Source organism: Pan troglodytes, chromosome 8 (genome assembly GCF_028858775.2).
Source record: "Pan troglodytes isolate AG18354 chromosome 8, NHGRI_mPanTro3-v2.0_pri, whole genome shotgun sequence".
Classification (NCBI taxonomy): Eukaryota; Metazoa; Chordata; class Mammalia; order Primates; family Hominidae; genus Pan; species Pan troglodytes.
The window spans coordinates 113,886,172-113,903,335 of record NC_072406.2 but is presented as its reverse complement, the minus strand read 5'-3'; the positions used below and the strand labels follow the sequence as shown (position 1 = coordinate 113,903,335).

General features: G+C 41.0%; 1 protein-coding gene across 6 annotated transcripts in view; it reads left to right on the top strand.

The window, feature by feature from the left end:
* OGA (O-GlcNAcase) overlaps positions 1-16,726 on the top strand; it is a 35,406-nt gene extending 18,680 nt beyond the window's left edge. For 5 of the 6 annotated variants that reach the window (XM_507996.9, XM_016919176.4, XM_063781080.1 and 2 more), the window contains 9 exons: positions 753-911; positions 1,698-2,311; positions 3,003-3,177; positions 7,135-7,220; positions 8,190-8,294; positions 9,722-9,807; positions 10,072-10,264; positions 13,649-13,808; positions 14,586-16,726. In XM_507996.9, coding sequence (XP_507996.3) covers positions 753-911; positions 1,698-2,311; positions 3,003-3,177; positions 7,135-7,220; positions 8,190-8,294; positions 9,722-9,807; positions 10,072-10,264; positions 13,649-13,808; positions 14,586-14,722 — 1,715 coding nt within the window. In that variant the 3' untranslated portion in view covers positions 14,723-16,726. The remainder of the gene's footprint in view (positions 1-752; positions 912-1,697; positions 2,312-3,002; positions 3,178-7,134; positions 7,221-8,189; positions 8,295-9,721; positions 9,808-10,071; positions 10,265-13,648; positions 13,809-14,585) is intronic. The other variant, XM_063781078.1, reaches the window with a different exon arrangement.
* Positions 16,727-17,164: the final 438 nt, after the last annotated feature.

Genomic DNA, 17,164 nt, shown 5'->3' with positions numbered 1-17,164 from the left:
TACAGGCATGAGCCACCGTGCCTGGCCTCTTCTTTTTCCCTCAGTGCCTTTATTAATGAAGTTACGGTCGGGTGTAGTGGCTCACGCTTGTAATCTCAGCACTTTGGGAGGCCCAGGTGGGTAGATCACAAGGTCGAGTTCGAGACCAGTCTGGCCAACATGGTGAAACCCCATCTTCACGAATAATAGAAAAATTAGCTGGGCATGGTGGCATGCGCCTGTAGTCCCAGCTACTGGGGAGGCTCAGGTGGGAGAATTGCTTGAACCTGTGAGGCGGAGGTTGTAGTGAGCCAAGATCCTGCCACTGCACTCCAGCCTGGGTGACGGGGTGAGACTCCATCTCAAAAAAAAAAAAAAAAAAAAAAAAAAAAAAAAAAAGAAGTTACAAGGCCCTGAAGGCTATGCAATGTTTTCTTCATACGAAAAGCATGGTACTTTTGACCTTGACTTCCCAACAATTAGTACTCAGTAGACGGTTAAGATTGACTCTTCCACTGATACTAAAATTTATATTTCTTATTTCAATTGAGATTTTACATTTAGCATTACATTTAGGTTACTATCCTATATGAAATGGTTTGGTGAAGGGTCTTGCTTTTATTTGAATTTTTATGTTTAAGGTTTGTTCTCATTCTGTTCTTTGTTTCTGTGGTTTTACTGTGAAAACTAGTTGCATTTATTCTTCTCACTTGTCAGAAGGCTTTTGTAATCAAAACTATTTTTGTGCTCTTTTTTTATTTTATTTTTTGCAGCTGACAGTGAAGATAGTACTGTGTCCATCCAGATAAAATTAGAAAATGAAGGCAGTGATGAAGATATTGAAACTGATGTACTCTATAGTCCACAGATGGCTCTAAAGCTAGCATTAACAGAATGGTTGCAAGAGTTTGGTGTGCCTCATCAATACAGCAGTGAGTTTGGCCATTCTTTGTTAAGGGGGTTAGATCACATAGTTGAGTCACAAAGTAAAGAACACTGTCTCCCGGGTGCCGTGGCTCACACCTGTAATCTCAGCACTTTGGGAGGCTGAGGCAGGTGGATCACCTGAGGTCAGGAGTTCGAGACCAGCCTGGCCAACATAGTGAAACCTTGTCCCTTCTAAAAATACAAAGACTAGCCGGGCGTGGTGGTATGCGCCTGTCGTCCCACCTACTTGGGAGGCTGAGGCAGGACAGTCGCCTCAACCTGGGAGGCGGAGGTTGCAGTGAGCCAAGATTGAGCCACTGTACTCCAGCCTGGGTGACAGGGCGAGACTCTGTCTCAAAAAAAAGAACACTGTCATGTGCCTTACCTTATGCCCACTAAGCAAAGTGAAATTAAATGAAATTGGGGGATCTAGAGAATAAGGATTTTTAAATCTTACTTTTGGTCTTAAATATTAGCTTTTATTTTGATGGAATGCTAATTTCTCTTAAAAACATATTTTTTGAAGTAATTTAAGGGTTTTTAGACACAAATTTTCAAAAGAGAATGTAATAGTAGATGTTGGCATGTTTACCTCCCAACGCCCTTCCATTCCTGCATCCCTAGTAGTATAGAGAAATCTCATTTTTCTTAGAGGTCAAATTAATTTGGATCTAAAATTGAGGTTCCACTTAACAAATATGATAAAGCATCTTTCTGAATCTAATGTGTTCTATCTCTAATTCTGATTATCTCTGTGACCATTTTATTTATACATTTATTTATTTTTGTAGGTAGGCAAGTTGCACACAGTGGAGCTAAAGCAAGTGTAGTTGATGGGACTCCTTTAGTTGCAGCACCCTCTTTAAATGCCACAACTGTAGTAACAACAGTTTATCAGGAGCCCATTATGAGCCAGGGAGCAGCCTTGAGTGGTGAGCCTACTACTCTGACCAAGGAAGAAGAAAAGAAACAGCCTGATGAAGAACCCATGGACATGGTAGTGGAAAAACAAGAAGAAACGGACCACAAGAATGACAATCAAATACTGAGTGAAATTGTTGAAGCGAAAATGGCAGAGGAATTGAAACCAATGGACACTGATAAAGAGACCATAGCTGAATCAAAATCCCCAGAGATGTCCATGCAAGAAGATTGTATTAGTGACATTGCCCCCATGCAAACTGATGAACAGACAAACAAGGAGCAGTTTGTGCCAGGTCCAAATGAAAAGCCTTTGTACACTGCGGAACCAGTGACCCTGGAGGATTTGCAGTTACTTGCTGATCTATTCTACCTTCCTTATGAGCATGGACCCAAAGGAGCACAGATGTTACGGGAATTTCAATGGCTTCGAGCAAATAGTAGTGTTGTCAGTGTCAATTGCAAAGGAAAAGACTCTGAAAAAGTGAGTATGTTTAATGTACCTGCTGCTGAAGCCTGGGTGGTTCCCCATACTGGTAATGTGGAAAAGGTTCTTAAATGAGTACACTGTAACTGACAGAAAATTGACCATGTTTTAGAATATGTTCTTTAGGCCGGGTATGATGGCTCATGCCTGTAGTCCCAGAACTTTGGGAGGCAGAGGCGGGCAGATCACCTGAGGTCAGGAGTTTGAGATCAGCCTGGCCAACATGGTGAAACCCCATCTGTACTAAAAATACAAAAATTAGCCGGGCATGGTGACGGGCACCTGTAATCCCAGCTACTCAGGAGGCTGAGGCAGGAGAATCGCTTGAAGAACCCAGGAGGCGGAGTTTGCAATGAGCTGAGATCGTGCCATTGTACTCCAGCCTGGGTGACGAGAGGGAAACTGTCTCAAAAAAAAAAAAAAAAAAAAAAAAAGTATGTTCTTTACAGTGGATGTGGACTCTACTAAATCTGGTACCTTCAGTTTCATAGTTTGCCCTTCTAGTTAAGAATGAGGAAAGGTCATTATTTTAGGAATATTTGTCAGTTTGGGGAGACACAAAATGATACTTTAATGGTTAAGATAAATTGCCAGTACCTGACAACATAAGCAGCTTAATGTGTAACTGTGTCTCAGATTATTTTGTTAAGCTTACAATTTTTTGAGTCTTTTTATTGATCTTCAATAGATTGAAGAATGGCGGTCACGAGCAGCCAAGTTTGAAGAGATGTGTGGACTAGTGATGGGAATGTTCACTCGGCTCTCCAATTGTGCCAACAGGACAATTCTTTATGACATGTACTCCTATGTTTGGGATATCAAGAGTATAATGTCTATGGTGAAGTCTTTTGTACAGTGGTTAGGTAGGTGCACCAGGAATAATCTCTTCTCCTCAAATATATTGTCCCTTTAAAAAAAATTATCCCACAGGGAGAAAAACATTTAGGGAATTGGCACATTTCCAAGTCTCTTCAATTCGTTGCCTAGGTTTCTTTCAAAAATAGGCATTATTGAAGACTTGAGATGCAAGTCTTAGTAAATACATCAAGCACATTAATTTTTCTCCCTTGGGCTAATTCAGCATAAGTATCTTAAAAGTATGTTAGAAAGTACTGACTTTAACTTGCTCTGACTGAATGCTTTCTGGATGGAACCCTGTATACCACTTTTATCTGATTTGGAGATGAGACACTATGAAATGTGACTCCACAAGCTTTCTGCTGCTTGCTGTGTCTTGATAACATTAATGCTATGTTTAACAGAACAATTGCTGAAATGACCTAAAGGGCCTGGCAAGAGGAAGCCATCCTCCCAGCCCTGTGCGCATGCGAGCTTTAGTGTAAGGCTATTCTGGTGCTATTCAGTATTATTTCACGTGGCTTTTTCTTTATCCTTCTACCAAGTATTGGTTTTACCAGGGGATAGAAATTGTAATCCCCTAAACATCTCTGCTACATTAAATGGACTTTTGTATGTCTCCTTTGAACACTGATTTTTTTTTTTTTTAATTGTCAAACTTGGTAAAAAGCACCAGCATGGCCAAGTTTCTCTAGGGACTTCATTTCATTTTCAGGTTTTCAATCCAGCTATAAGGAATATGTAATGGACTTATATACAGCACACAGCAGGCAGCAAGGCTGACTGACATGTCATAGTTTTCATAGTAGTCACAAATACTATGATGGGTTTCATGGTCTTGGTTGTGAAATAGATATCTGAAACACCGTGAGCTTAGAATAAAAAGTAGTAGTGAGATTTTCCACTTTCTGCCTGTATACCTTTGAGCTCTTAAATATTAAAAAAAAAAAAAAAGTTTCCCTGTGATACAACTAATTAGCTACTAAAAGTAGAGTCTCAGATTGTTAATTTGAAAATAGATAACTTTTTTTGGATTGCTGTAATAACAGGTAGAAGAGAGTATTTTGACCTCATGTTAAAAGGCTCTGTATAGCTTCGGGCGCGGTTGCTCACCCCTGTAATCCCAGCGCTCTTGGTGGCTGAGGCGGGTGGATCACTTGAGGTCAGGAGTTCGAGACCAGCCTGGTAAAAACCAGCATGAGACCAGCATGGTGAAACCCTGTCTCTACTAAAAAAATACAAAAATTAGCCAGGCGTGGTGGCGCATGCCTGTAATCCCAGCTACTTGAGAGGCTGAGGCAGGAGAATTGCTTGAACTCAGGAGGCAGAGGTTGCAGTGAGCTGAGATCACACCATTGCACTCCAGCCTGGGCGACAGAGGGAGACTCCATCTCAAAATAAATAAATAAATACTGGCCGTGCGCAGCGGCTCAAACCTGTAGTCCCAGCACTTAGGGAGGCCTAGGCGGGCAGACCACGAGGTCAGGAGTTTGAGACCAGCCTGGCTAATATGGTGAAACCCCATTTCTACTAAAAATACAAAAATTAGCTGGGCGTGGTGGCACGTGCTTGTAGTCCCAGCTGCTTGGGAGGCTGAGGCAGAAGAATCACTTGAACCCAGGAGGTGGAGGTTGCAGTGAGCCGAGATTGTGTCACTGCACTCCAGCCTGGGTGACAGAGCGAGACTTCATCTTGTGGGGCTGGGGGTAGGCTCTGTATAGCTCCTGTACATGGGAGACATCTACCCTTAGGCTCAAGAGACCTCAATATTGGTTGCTGGATGACAACATTTGCCTTCCAGCTTTCTGCTCAGGTTCTTATAATTCATTCTTATAGGGATTTAAACTTAAGTTTCTAAGGCCCTTAGGAATTTTGAACCTGAAATCTGGATTATTGAGCTTGAAATGTATTACAGAAAACATTTGATATTCAGTTTTTAATTTAAGAATTATTAAAAGTTAAATTCTTAATGATACACAGTATTGTTTCTTTCTCTTCTCAGGGTTTATCTCTGCACTGAGCATTTATGGTGGTAGCTTTCCAAAATTATATAGATACCTCTTACACAATCTCAAGCTCTTATAGCAAGCTTGTCCAGCCTGTGGCTCAACACAAGTTTGTAAACTTTCTTAAAACATTGTGAGTTTATTTTTTATTTTTTTTAAGCTCATCAACTATCATTAGTGTATTTTATGTGTGGCCCAAGACAGTTCTTCCAGTGTAGCCCAGGGAAGCCAAAAGATTGGACACCCCTTATAACATCTTAGAAGTTTTAAATAATTATCTTCGTATCCACATAGCTTTACAAAAGCTCACGACAGGGAGAGTATTTTCTTGGTTCTGTAGTAATTTCAGGGGGTTTACTGATTGGAACCCTTCCTTTTCCTCCTCTCTCCAGTCCAGCTGGCATTCAGTCCTTTAAACAATGTGGCTATGCAGTACTTTTGATTACTAATGACTTCTATTATCTTCTTCCCCATTGTGTACAGATGGGAGAATCCTCAGCACAAGTGTCTACTACTATTGGATGGACAGCGGCAGATGTTCACAGCGCGTCATGATTAATTAGTTTAAATTGCAAGGTTCTATCTGTGAGGTAGCTCAGGTAGATTTAAGGGCGGTAGACATGAACTGAAGTCACGTTTGCGCAGCGACTGAGGCATTAACCATGTTTTCATTTACACAGCTCTTCGTACATGCAGCTTTTTATTGTAATAGTTGGAAGTGCTAGTTATGTTGTAGTCTCAAAGTAGGGGGTAGGGGAAATTGGCTGATCTTAAAGTTTGAGAGGTATAGTTTTTTTCCTGCAGTGTAAATTACACTGAGTTACGGAATGGGACAGGTTCTCGTATAGTCTAAATTTTGACCCTGTTTCATATTTATTTTACAAATACTACATTTTATGTTTTTTAAAAGTACCCCTACCCTTGAAAAATGACAAACCAGATACAAACTCTTAATGGGCCTGAATTGTTAACAAAAAATTGGTTTGCTTTGGGACTGTCTGACTAGCACACTATATTTGTACTGATGAGACTGTTAACTTGAACAGGAGGTAGAATGCTGTCTTCCAATGGAAAAGAACTATATTGCGCTGCTTTATCTTGTCAGAAGACTAGGCAAGTGATTTTGATTTGGCCTCCAAACATTTGCCTTTATGTCTTACTGTTAGCTAGTGTTATTGCCTATTAAGTTAGTTAACTGGTGACCTTAAATAGTGACTTCTGTATTCCATGTGTATGTTCAGTGTATTGCAAAGATTATTATAATGGCTGGTCAGAGGAACCAGATACTGTCATACTTTTAAGAAAAGTATATTTAGCTCTGGGCAAAATAACATCAATTGGCTCTCCTTAGTTCTCAGAGTCTGTCAGACTGGTATTATTAGCCAAGTCTGATTTTGAATTGTTTTTGTCCAAAAAAATTTTTCTCATTATGTTTCATTTTGTCAACTTAATTTCTTGTATTTTATTCTACTGACCTTAGTTTTCTGACAAGATTAATCCTTCTCCCCCGCCCTTTTCCCTTACCTGTACCCTTCCTCAAAATGTAAAATGTGACTTCAGACAGGTTGAATTCCTTCATGGGCTGTGATAATAAAGTGTCTAATTATCTATCAGTCATTTTAGTTAATAGTTACTATAATTTTATGACAGCAAGCAGCTAGCTTGATTTGTATAATATATCAAGTTGACTCAGACAAACTTGGGACTTACTTTCCTTCCAGTAATTAAAGAGTAGAACTGATAATACTGATTATTCATTAATTGGAGGAAGGAACATTAGTATTGAAATGCCGTTAACATTTTTAAAAATAATAATTATTATCATAGCCTTGCCCTGAAACCCTGATTATTGTTAGAGAGTTATTTCCACGAAGTGTTTGTCAGTTTGTTGGACATTTGAGACCCCAGGAAATCCCCTTTCTCGTAACGTTCTCCGCTTGGATCTGATCTCAACAGGGTGTCGTAGTCATTCTTCAGCACAATTCTTAATTGGAGACCAAGAACCCTGGGCCTTTAGAGGTGGTCTAGCAGGAGAGTTCCAGGTATCAATATGAATTCACAACTGAATTGACATTTTCTTTGTTTTATGAGAAACCTTATGTTGCGCATCAGATGGCTGGAAGGATTGGTCTGCCGAAGGCTTTCTAGTCCCAAATTCAATTTAGTTACATAGCTGGATTTTTAAATCAAATTTTCCTCCTCTTTCACAGTAATTTCTGAAGGAGATGCTGCCAATCCCCCCCGCGCCTGCGAAGCGCAGCGGCTCTAGGTATACACTTCACATTGTTTCTTTGCAGGTCGCACAGCATTTTAATCTGCGCCCGCAATGCACAATGCGCGCATGCTTGTCTGCCAGTGGAAACTCCATGAACAAAAAATAGTAATTATGCCAATAAATGGTGAAAGAGCTTTTGGATATTTATCCAATTATTTTATAAATATAATGTGCTTGAAAGAATTGTCCATTGCTGAAAATATGAACAAAATAGGAAGTTTTTTTGCTGCTGGAATTTGTTCATGGACTTTCTAGGTGCTCTACTTTTCTCCCCTCAACAGGTGCTCTGCTGCGCACAGCAAACTGAAGCGCATTGCTTTGGGGATAAAGCGTCTCCTGGACAGATAACCCTCTTCAGACCAAACCTCTCCTCCTGACATTCTGTTCTGCCATCTTATCGTAGGGAGATGGTCTATCTAAGATAGGTTTTAAAAAAAAATAGATTTGTCATAATTGGAATAGGTTTGTTTTTGTTTTTGTTTTTGTTTTTACTGTAAATTTAAATCCCCATTAATATGCCACTAAAGCTGTAACTCAGAGTGGGTAATTTCTATTCAGAAGCACTCCCCTCCCCCAGCAAAGAGGTATTTCTATTAGTAAAGCATAGTACACCCCTCTTCTTTAGGTCTGCCTGCAGTAGCCAGTTAATATAAGTTGGTAATCTGCAGTGCACACCCATTTAAAAAAATGGATACCTTCCCCACACTAATCCATCTCCTTTTTTTTCTTCCCACAGCGTTTGCTGCCAATTGATGGGGCAAATGATCTCTTTTTTCAGCCACCTCCACTGACTCCTACCTCCAAAGTTTATACTATCAGACCTTATTTTCCTAAGGATGAGGTAATTGTCTCTCTACCTACCAACTTGGTGTATGGGTATGGTGCACACTTAAAACTTAACCTTTTAACTCACTGGTTAAAGGAATCCTTCTGTCTTAAAACTGCAAACTTTAGATGGAGAAAGTTCATTAAAACATTCAATGTATCTTGAGAAATTTAAGGAAAAATTTAAGGAGTTTAGACTTTTTACATCTTGTGCCAAGTTCTTTAATTTCTCCCTTGAGAAAGTCAGATGAAATGTATTCAGAGTTGGAGTTACAAAATAGTTAATGTGTCTAAATGATGTGTTGTCCTTAGACTAATTATCTCTAATATATTGGTGTTCTGTAATTTTCTTTCAATTGTGAAGTACCTACAGGCTGTTGACAATCAGCTAAAGAAAAAAAGCAAGACTGTTTAAAGACAGTAACAGGGCCAGGCGCGGTGGCTCACGTCTGTAATCCCAGTACTTTGGGAGGCCGAGGTGGGCAAATCACCTGAGGTCAGGAGTTCGAGACCAGCCTAGGCAACATGGTGAAACCCTTTCTCTATTAAAAATACAAATAGGCCGGGCTTGGTGGCTCATGCCTGTAATCCCAGCACTTTGGGAGGCCGAGACAGGCGGATCAGGAGGTCAGGAGATCGAGACCATGGTGAAACCTCATCTCTACTAAAAATACAAAAAAAATTAGCTGGGTGCGGTGGTGGGTGCCTGTAGTCCCAGCTACTCGGGAGGCTGAGGCCGGACAATGGCTTGAACCCGGGAGGCAGAGCTTGCAGTGAGCCGAGATCATGCCATTGCACTCCAGCCTGGGGCGACAGAGCGAGACTCCGTCTCAAAAAATAATAATAATAAAAAATAATAAAAAATAATACTAAATTAGCTGGGCGTGGTGGCGGGTGCCTGTAATCCCAGCTACTCTGGAGGCTGAGGCCGGAGAATTACTTGAGCCTGAGAGGCGGAGGTTGCAGTGAGCCAAGATCGTGCCATTGCACTCCAGTCTAGGTGACAGTGAGACTCCGTCTCAAAAAAAAAAAAAAAAAAAAAAAATTAGATGAGTATGGTGGCGTATGCCTGTAATCCCAGCGAATTGGGAGGCTGAGGCAGGAGAATCACTTGAACCCAGGAGGTGGAGGCTGCAGTGAGCCGAGATTGCACCACTGCACTCCAGCCTGGTGACAGCAAGACTTTGTCTCAAAAAACAAAAACAAAAACCATCCTCTGCAAAAGCCAATTCTCAGTATTCCTAAAACCTTGCTGTTTTTTGCTGGTTTTACAAATCTGACTCAATGAATAAATCTTTATTTTACAAAGAAGAGGTGATATTTCTGATAGATGTTTCTGACAGGCCATTTTGTTACTCCCTCCCCAGACTGACTTGTGAGTTATATTGTTAGATTCTGCTGCCATTTTTCTTGATGTGTTGCTTAACTAGATTATATTTTCAGGCATCCGTGTACAAGATTTGCAGAGAAATGTATGACGATGGAGTGGGTTTACCCTTTCAAAGTCAGCCTGATCTTATTGGAGACAAGTATGTGATAAGTATTTGGATTTGAGAGTAGACCTTTCATAGCGAGGCTTATCAGGTTGAGGGGAGGTGATGACTGGAAATATATTTATTTATTTTAAATCCCACTTTGGCTTTAGTAAAATCTGAATATGTGTGCATTTCTAGTTTCTTACACCAAATGTAGCTTCCGTAAGTTCATGCAAGTACAGTGGGTCTTGCATCACTGAAGTCTGAATTTTATATTAGCAACTTAAAAGTTTACTGTGGCCTCTTTCTTCTGAGCAGGTTAGTAGGAGGGCTGCTTTCCCTCAGCCTGGATTACTGCTTTGTCCTAGAAGATGAAGATGGCATATGTGGTTATGCCTTGGGCACTGTAGATGTGACCCCCTTTATTAAAAAATGTAAAATTTCCTGGATCCCCTTCATGCAGGAGAAGTATACCAAGCCAAATGGTGACAAGGAACTCTCTGAGGCTGAGGTAATACACAGGTTAAGAATTATACTATGGTAATGGTCTTTTTTATTTATTTATTTTTATTTTTTATTAAAGTACTTACTAAAATGGAAAAGTACATAGATACATCATAAAATCTTAGTGCTTTCTAAATTAATTTTCTTGCAGAAAGAATTCTTATGGCTTATTCTTAGCATGACATTTTTCACTGTTTCCCCAATATTGGGACAATTTTTTATTTGGGAGTACTATTGTAATATTTCCTCAGGTGAAAACTCAATAAAGACAAAGAACATTTTTTTCCTCTTTGTTTTAAAGTTTCATACTTAAAGATGTTATGGTCTTGGTCAGGCACAGTGGCTCGTGCCTGTAATCCCAGCACTTTGGGAGGCCAAGGCGGGTGTATCACCTGAAGTCGGGAGTTCAAGACCAGCCCGGCCAACGTGGTGAAACTCCATCTCTACTAAAAATACAAAAAAAAAATTAGCCGGGTGTGGTGGCGGGTGCCTGTAATCCCAGCTACTCAGGAGGCTGAGGCAGGAGAATTGCTTGAACCCAGGAGGGGGAGGTTGCAGTGAGCTGAGATGGCGCCACTGCACTCCAGCCGGGGCAGCAGAGTGAAACTCTGTCTCAAAAAAAAAACAAAAAACAAAAAACAAGATATTATGGTCGTTTTGTTGAGTACTCAGGACAATTTAAGTAATTTAAATCTATTTGGTGGTTTCTCAGAAGGTTAATAACTTGCCTTCTGAATAATGCATTCTACATTGTGATTTAAAAATAAGAGTGAGCTTCTCTTGAAAGTCTACTTTGTGATAGGAGCACTTCTTAATAAGTCTGTCCTGTCCCAACTTAAATACATTTTTCATCTCCAAAAAAGTTTTATGCCCCATGTTGGCCAACACATTACATGATTATTTTGGTTTATACATCAGTATATGTTGTTGTTGTTTTGAGACAGTGTCTCACCTTGTTACCCAGGAATGCAATAGCACAAACATGGCTCACTGCAGTCTTGACCTCCCAGGCTCAAGTTATCCTCTTGCATCAGCCCTGCAAGTAGCTGGGACTACAGGTGCAAGCCACTACGCACCAGCTAACTTTTTTGTTTTTTTTTTGTAGAGATGGGGTTTCGCCATGTTGCCCAGGCTGGTCTCAAAGTCCTGAGCTCAAGCAGTCCGCCTGCCTCGGCCTCCCATACTGCTAGGATTACAAGCACGTGCCACTGTGCCTGGCCAGTATATGCATTTTTTAGATAGTTCCTTCTTGAGGGTAGTTTTTATGCACAGTAAATAAGATATTTGGACCCCTACTTGTGATACTTTTTTCTTTTCTTCTATGTTGTTTCTCTTTTCCTTTTCTAAAATTCTCTACCCCTCTCCACCACACCAAAGTATTCATAGTCTTTTTATTTATTTATTTATTTTTTTGAGACAGAGTCTCACTCTTGTTGCCCAGGCTGGAGTGCAGTGACCCAATCTTGGCTCACCGCAACCTCCACCTCTCAAGCTCAAGCAATTCTCCTGCTTCAGCCTCTTGAGTAGTTGAGATGACAGGCATGTGCCACCACGCCCGGATAATTTTATATTTTTAATAGAGACGGGGTTTCTCCATGTTGGTCAGGCTGGTCTCGAACTCCCGACCTCAGGTGATCCGCCCTCCTCAGCCTCCCAAAGTGCTAGGATTATAGGCGTGAGCCACCGCGCCTGGCCTCATTTTCTTCATAGTTTATTTCTATATTTTACCTTCTGCCCTTAGTCACATGGCTGTGTAACAAAAGGCTGGTTTGGTGTTGCCTCGCTTACTTGGGATTACACTGACACTATGCTGGTGATTGAGCTGCTGATGTATTGCTGTTCCACATCTGACACTTTTCAGCATAAGAACTTTTTAAAAATTGTGGTAAAATATAAATAACATAAAATTTGCACATTTTCATGTAAGGAATACGTTAATTTAAAATATTTTATGTATTTTAAATGATTTTAGATTTACAGAAAAGTTGCAGAGTTAAAACAGAGTTTCTGTATACTCCTTATCCATTTTCTGTATTGGTGAAGTCTAAGTAACCAACATGGGTATATTATTAATCAGACACCAAACTTTATTTACCAGTTTTTTCTGCTAATGTCCTTTTCCTGTTCCAGGATCCAATACCACATAGCATTTAGACAAATTTTTATTTATTTATTTTTTTTGAGACAGAGTTTCCCTCTGTCGCCTGGGGTGGAGTGCAATGGTGCGATCTCGGCTCACTGCAACCTCCGCCTCCCAGGTTCAAGCGATTCTCCTGCCTCAGCCTCCCGAGTAGTCGGGATTACAGGCGCCCACCACTAGGCCCAGCCAATTTTTGTATTTTTACTAGAGACGGGGTTTCACGATGTTGGCCAGGCTGGTCTCAAACTCCTGACCTTGTGATTCACCTGTCTCGGCCTCCCAAAGTTCTGGGATTACAAGTGTGAGTGAGCCACCACGCCTGGCCAGACAAACTTTTTTTTTTTTTTTTCCCGCCCAGGCTGGAGTGCAGTGGCAGGATCTCAGCCTACTGCAACCTCTGCCTCCCGGGTTCAAGCAATTCTCCTGCCTCAGCTTCCCGAGTTGCTGGGACTACAGGCGCACGCCGCCATGACTGGCTAATTTTTTATGTTTTTAGTAGAGATAGGGTTTTACTTTGTTGCCCAGGCTGGTCACAAACTCCTGAGCTCAGGCAGTCTGCCTGCCTCGCCTCCTAAAGTGCTAGGATTACAGGCGTGAACTACTAGACCCGACCCAAACTTTTTTTTTTTTTTTTTTTTTTTTTTTTTGAGACAGAGTCTCGCTCTGTTGCCCAGGCTGGAGTGCAGTGGCGCCATCTCAGCTCACTGCAAGCTCCGCCTCCTGGGTTCACGCCATTCTCCTGCCTCAGCCTCCCGAGTAGCTGGGACTACAGGCACCCGCCAACACGACCTAATTTTTTGTATTTTTTTTAGTAGAGACAGGGTTTCACTGTGTTAGCCAGGATGGTCTTGATCTCTGGCCCAAGCTTTTAAAAGTGAAAACGGTGGCCAGGCACAGCAGCACACACCTGTAATTCTAGCACTTCAGGAGGCCGAGATAGAAGGATCACTCGAGCCCAGGAATTCGAGACCAGCCCTGACGATATAAATAGGGAAAGAGAGAGAGAGAGAGAGCGCGCGTGCACGCGAGAGAGAATGCCTGCCCCTCTCCAGCCTGGCCAACAGAAGGAGATCCTGTCTCAAAGAAAGTGAAAATGCTTCAGCTAGAATTATAGGATAATCCTGTGTGAGATAATTTACATAGTGACTGGAAGAGTTATTAAATACTGCTTTCTTGTTGCTAAGTTCTGTAGTTGGGTTAGATATCTAATGCGTAACTATTGTGAAAGTCAAGAGATTCTAATTTTTCCAGAAAATAATGTTGAGTTTCCATGAAGAACAGGAAGTACTGCCAGAAACTTTCCTTGCTAATTTCCCTTCTCTGATAAAGATGGACATTCACAAAAAAGTAACTGACCCAAGTGTGGCCAAAAGCATGATGGCTTGCCTCCTGTCTTCACTGAAGGCTAATGGTGAGTACATATTTGTGGAGTTGGTGGTATTTGGGCAAGATAGGGAAAGAACTATATATTTTTGGATATAAAAGGAAAAAAGTGAATTGTAAATTTATACTGCTTTTCCCACCTTTTATGATTTGGTTTCTGAATTAATTAGTGGTGAAGAATCGCATGTGTATTAATAATTGAGAAATGCTGGTTGGGCTTAGTGGCTCATGCTTGTAATCCTAGCACTTCGGGAGGCCGAAGTGGGAGGATCACTTGAGTCCAGGAGTTTGAGACCAGCCTGAGCAATATGGCTGAGACCCCATCTCTACCTAATTTAAAAAAAAAAAAAAAAAAAGGCTGGGCGCGGTGGCTCACGCAGCACTTTGGGAGGCCGAGGTGGGCGGATCATGAGGTCAAGAGATCGAGACCAGCCTGGCCAACATGATGAAACCCTGTCTCCACTAAGAGTGGTGGCAGGCGCCTGTAATCCCAGCTACTCGGGAGGCTGAGGCAGGAGACTTGCTTGAAGCCGGGAGGCGGAGGTTGCAGTGAGCCGTGATCTTGCCACTGGACTCCAACAGAGCAAGATTCTGTCTCAGGTGGGGGGGAAGCTGGGTGCAGTGGCTCACGCCACTCATTATTGAATTTTTTGAATATGAATTTTTTTAATTGTGTGAAATGTAGGAGCTGGTGTAGACAGACAAGCCCTGTTTATATTAACCATCTCGAAGATTATAGTTTTATATCTATAATTATACTAATTAAGTGACTTATTTATGTTTTGAATATTTGTTTTATTTCTAGGCTCCCGGGGAGCTTTCTGTGAAGTGAGACCAGATGATAAAAGAATTCTGGAATTTTACAGCAAGTTAGGATGTTTTGAAATTGCAAAAATGGAAGGATTTCCGAAGGATGTGGTTATACTTGGTCGGAGCCTGTGACATTTGTTGACACTGTGAACTGTCCAAAAGTCTCTTAACTGCACCTTGTGAGTGGTAGTTGAGGTCTTCATACAGTTCAGCCTCTAGAATGGTAACAAATCAGCCAATTGGATTCGAAACAAAGACGACTATGTAAAACTCACCCATCACACTTTCAGACTACTCACTGATTGGAAGAATATAGTATTGCAGCAAATCCTGTATGAAAGAGAGATGTGGGTTTCCTTTTTGAGTCTTGTGTTAGGTGCTGAGACCTTTTACATGGGCTTATACAGGGAGAGAGTCTTCAATAAATGTAGTCAGCACTATTTTCTGCATCCAGTGTGGTTGCGTTTCTCACCTGAGAGTAATCAAGATAACATCTGTCATCTTCCTTGGTTTATTGAGTGAAATGCCTCTCAGTCTTAGGGGACATGGCAGAGATGAAAGAAAGATAAGAGTGGGTTTCAGAAGTGTCAGGGTGGAGTGATTCCAAGTGGGATGGTTGTGGCATTAGTTTAAGCTGAATAAATAATTTCAATTTGGGGCAGTTATTCTGCTTTTTGTAAAGCCGTGGCCAATTGTCTCCTGTAATGACTGTTGGTTCAGGCATGTTGTACTTTGTAGGGACAAATGTGCATTTGTTTGTGGCAAAAGCCTACAATTGACAAACTTGTAAATTTCTTTGTATATAAACTAGCTGTAACCTGACTATCCTTTGTGTTTACTGTTTTTGTAAATTTTTTTCCTCTATAAATGAAAGGGTGTTGGTTCAGAATGGCACTTTGAATAATGTAAACCAGTGAAAAGTGGATTTTCTTTACTTTTGTCTTTGGGTTTGGGGTTGTTTTTGTTCTTTTTGAAGTTTTATTATTTTTAAAGTGCCTCCCACCTAGGCGTAGGCCATGACCATTTGGGGTACGAGAGCCTAATTTTGTAGGACTTAATCTGTTGAAAAGTGCAGTTACTTCTGGAAATTAACCTCAATATTAGGTCAGCATGTGAAATGTTGGATTTGACATGTCAGGTAGGGTTCAGGGACTGATTGGTCCCATTTGCCCTCAGGTCAGTTGTTGTTTAATCTCAAGACCTGTTACTACTGATTTTATTAAATCAGAGTCTTTAATTCTTGCATGTTTGTATCTAATTTCTGAAAGAATGAGCACACTTTAACCAGTTATTTACAGTTACCTTTTTCCTTTAACCGGATTGTGAAAGCTTCATGTATTTTAATTTAGATTCTGTGTTTTTAAGGGTTCTGAGCATGAAGCTGGCAGATAGTCTGCAGGACTCATTTTTTCATCATGGCTGGCTGATTTCTCCATAGATTGATAACAGTATTTTGTTATCTTGCTTCTCTGTAGTTTTGCATCAGCTGTTTAACTTTGAGCTGAGTGAGGGGAGAGGGGTAAAGAGAAAGAAACTTAAGTTTTCTTTCACAGAACTCCACCAGTGTGGGCTTTGAGAGAGCCCTAAAGCATTGTACCTAGTGGTACCTAGTGACTTCCAACCAAAGCCTTTGAGTATGCACTAAATAGGTGAGAAGAAAGGAGAGAAGGTTTTTAGGTTAGAAACCTTTAACCGATAGAAGGATATGGTATGTTGTAAAGCTGGAACCAAGTTTGCATTTTTGAGGGCTTGAGATGAAGGGAAGATTCTTACCAGATAGTAAGACAGCTGAGTTTTCCTCAGTTTTCTCGTCTTAACACTAGTGGACAATTCTAGCATTTTGTTTGGAGGATTTCAGAGTTAACCTCATGGAATCAGGATTTTTTAGCAAGTTTACTTTTGGTTTTATCTTGGCTTTTAGTAATCATGTTGGCTGGTCTGGTCACAGGTGACTGTGAAACAGATGCCCTGGTCTTGCTTTCATCACTCTAGGATCATGAAGTGCTATGCTATTTCCTGGTTATGAATATTAAGGTTGGAATGACATTTTTATTGATTGTTTGGATCAGAGCTCAGTTCCTGTAGAAAACGAACTGTAAAAGACCATGCAAGAGGCAAAATAAAACTTGAAGTGAATGCTTGTCGTGTTGTATTGTGTGAATCTATTTCCTGTCTGCCCCCTACCTTTTCTCCTCTTTCGTGCCTCACCTACAAGCAGGTATTCTCTCCTCTCCACAGCTGTTCCAAGTTAAAGATTGGATCTTGAAGGCAGCCCTCCCCTACCTCCATCACCAGTAAGACTTCCAGATTTTCATTAAGACAAGAGCTAAGAAAAGTAGACTAGTTCTTAGCCAAGCCACCCCACCTTCTTGCCACAGTTATAACCTGGATGTGAAATAGGGCCTCTAGTTTGAGTTTTGCCATCTATTAGGATAGAAAGCACACAGTTTGCCTGATTCTTAAAAGGCGAAAGATGGCGCGAGTAGCATAAACTGACAAAATAATCCACGGCGCAAAGATACTCCTGGATGATTTGGAATTAAAAGCTCAAAAAGCGTGGGTGGGCCAGGAACA